This window comes from Nicotiana tabacum, chromosome 23 (assembly GCF_000715075.1).
Source record: "Nicotiana tabacum cultivar K326 chromosome 23, ASM71507v2, whole genome shotgun sequence".
Taxonomy (NCBI): domain Eukaryota; kingdom Viridiplantae; phylum Streptophyta; class Magnoliopsida; order Solanales; family Solanaceae; genus Nicotiana; species Nicotiana tabacum.
The window spans coordinates 120373405-120375944 of record NC_134102.1 but is presented as its reverse complement, the minus strand read 5'-3'; the positions used below and the strand labels follow the sequence as shown (position 1 = coordinate 120375944).

The following is a 2540-nucleotide window of genomic DNA, read 5'->3' as shown; positions in this document are numbered from 1 at the left end:
GTGCAATATTTTTTTCTTTTCAGAAAGCAAATAAAAAACGAATTGGAGTATAACCCTTTATTTGATTCATCTTGATCCAAGCAAACTTTAGACCAGTTAGATCATGACTCGTTTTGACCCAACATATCCCCTTATCACCTCTAGCTCATATATATATATATATATATATATATATATATATATATATATATATATATATATATATATATATATATATATATATATATATATATATATAATGCCTTGTAATGTCACTCAACTATTGCATGCTCAAGTTCTCTTCAACATGGCAAATTGCAATGGAAATGGAGTTGCACATCTTGGCTCTAACTTACAAATTGAAGCAATCCAAACAGTGATGCCAACGAAACCAACTGATCCAAGATTATCGCGGCGAGTCGCCATTGCTGAAAATCTTGGCTCAGGCAATCTCCAGAGGCGTTTTCACATAGTTCTTTGCTATAACAAAGCCTCAGAAGAGGATTCAGGGTGGCTAATAGCTGGTTGGATTAAAGAGTCATTAGGAAAGGCACTTGTTGAAAAACCATTATTTGCTGGTAGACTTAAAAGAAAAGGAGAAAATGATGATAGTGAAGAGTTTGAAATTGTATCAAATGATTCTGGTGTTAGACTTGTTGAGGCTACCATGCCTATGGACTTGGCACATTTTCTTGATCTTATAAAGGAAAAAAAAAAAGCAGAAGCTGAGCTTGTCTTTTGGGAGGATGTCAATGAATCAAATCCTCAGTATTCACCTCTTTTTTATGTCCAGGTTAGTGTAGGAATGCAGACACTTTTCCTTTTAATTTATTTTATTTGGGGTTTAAGATTTGTTATTTGAAACTCATCCACTCCACTAATTTAAATTTGCGCCACATAAGATCACCTGTTATAAAAAAAAGCGCTTTTCCCCACCTAGAATTTCTCCATTTTCAACTTTGGACCGTATAAAAACGGAGCAACTCTTGATAAGAAGCGTTTGTGCAAGTCCTAAATAGTCCGGGTGGATTTTGAATACCAAATGATTAAATTAAATAAAAAATATATGGCTATTCTTTCTTTTGGTACCATAAGATCAGTCCAACATAAAGTTAGATTATTAGCAAAAACTTATACTACCATTTTTCTTGAAAGATTTTTATGGACTGAATATAGGGTTTTTAGGTTTTATTAAAAAGGCAAGAATATTATTGATGAATGATTTTATTGTTCAGGTGACAAATTTCAAGTGTGGAAGATACTCAATTGGTATAAGTTGCAGCCTATTTCTAGCAGATCCTTATGGCATGACTAGTTTCTTGAATAGATGGTCCAAAATTCACAACAACGTTGTATCATCAGCAGACATGCCCAAAATTCCAACATTTTTCCTTCCAAATCTTAGGAAAACTGGCTGTTCACCAACTTTATCACTAAGCTCCACCACAAGCAAACAAATTAATGAAACCTTAATCTTTAAAATACCCACAAAGATCTTGAATTTAAGAGATAATATCCACAAGAATCTTGCTGAAAAATGTGTTGAAGAGGCAGAAGACAAACTTGGTAAGAAGTTGGCTTCAACTTTCTGTTTGTTTGTTAAAGAAACATTAGAGGATGTTAAGGTGGAAATTTTTTCTAGAGAAGGGATTTCTCCATTTGGTTCTATTACTGGATTAGTTTCAGCTAGCTTGGATGATTTGGAAGGTGAAAGCATAAGGTTTAATGAGGAAAATAAGGCTGTCCACTTTTCATGTTGGACCATTAACTCAGGAAATGAAGATCTTGTGTTGATTTCTCCATCTCTTGTGTTGATTACTCCATTTCTTTGATATTGTCCCAAGATTTAGAAGAAAATATTGTTATTGGATGATTTATCATGAACTATATTTAATAAGGTTTACTATTCGAAGAAATCTTAGGAATTTCGAGCTTCTGTGTATTGCAAAAGTTGTGTAAGATTGTCAAGTTTGATATTTTTAATGTACAATATAATATTGCACTTCTTTTTTGAGTACTAATAGGATTTTTATATTACTTACTAAACGGAGTTTAACATATTACAGGCCATATTGCCACTAGAGGTGTCATTGGGGCTATATATCCCCGCAGACAAACAGCTATTGTCACTTACAATATTACACTTCAATGACATAAAAGATGAAGTATGATATGATGAGATAAGAGATGCATGATTTGTAGAGAAGCTTTTAGCTAAAAAGAACAAACTAAGTAGGAAATGATCAAACTACGTTATTATTAGAGATAAAGAAAGTAGTGCACGAGTTCATAACCCTCTTTAGAGATTGAAACTTGTGGTAATAATTGTGAACGAGCAAAGAGTATAAGTTTTATGTAACATAGTAAAAAAAATAATTATTGATATTCTTAAGAATAAATGGACCAAATATTCTATAAAAGGTCAAAATATTCAGCTACTAATAAAGAAGTACTCCAGCAACTATATTGATCGCAATTTTAGGAATATCTTGTTTAGCGATAGAATTTTATTACGGACCAACCTGCAATAACTCCATGCCTTTTCTAATTAATAATAATAT

General features: G+C 32.2%; 1 protein-coding gene across 1 annotated transcript; it reads left to right on the top strand.

Moving 5' to 3' along the window:
• Positions 1 to 260: 260 nt before the first annotated feature.
• Positions 261 to 1985, top strand: LOC107822629 (10-deacetylbaccatin III 10-O-acetyltransferase). Its single transcript, XM_016649174.2, has 2 exons — positions 261 to 772; positions 1215 to 1985. Exons 1-2 carry the CDS (start codon positions 287 to 289, stop codon positions 1809 to 1811), a joined length of 1083 nt encoding a protein of 360 aa, XP_016504660.1. The 5' UTR covers positions 261 to 286; the 3' UTR covers positions 1812 to 1985.
• Positions 1986 to 2540: the final 555 nt, after the last annotated feature.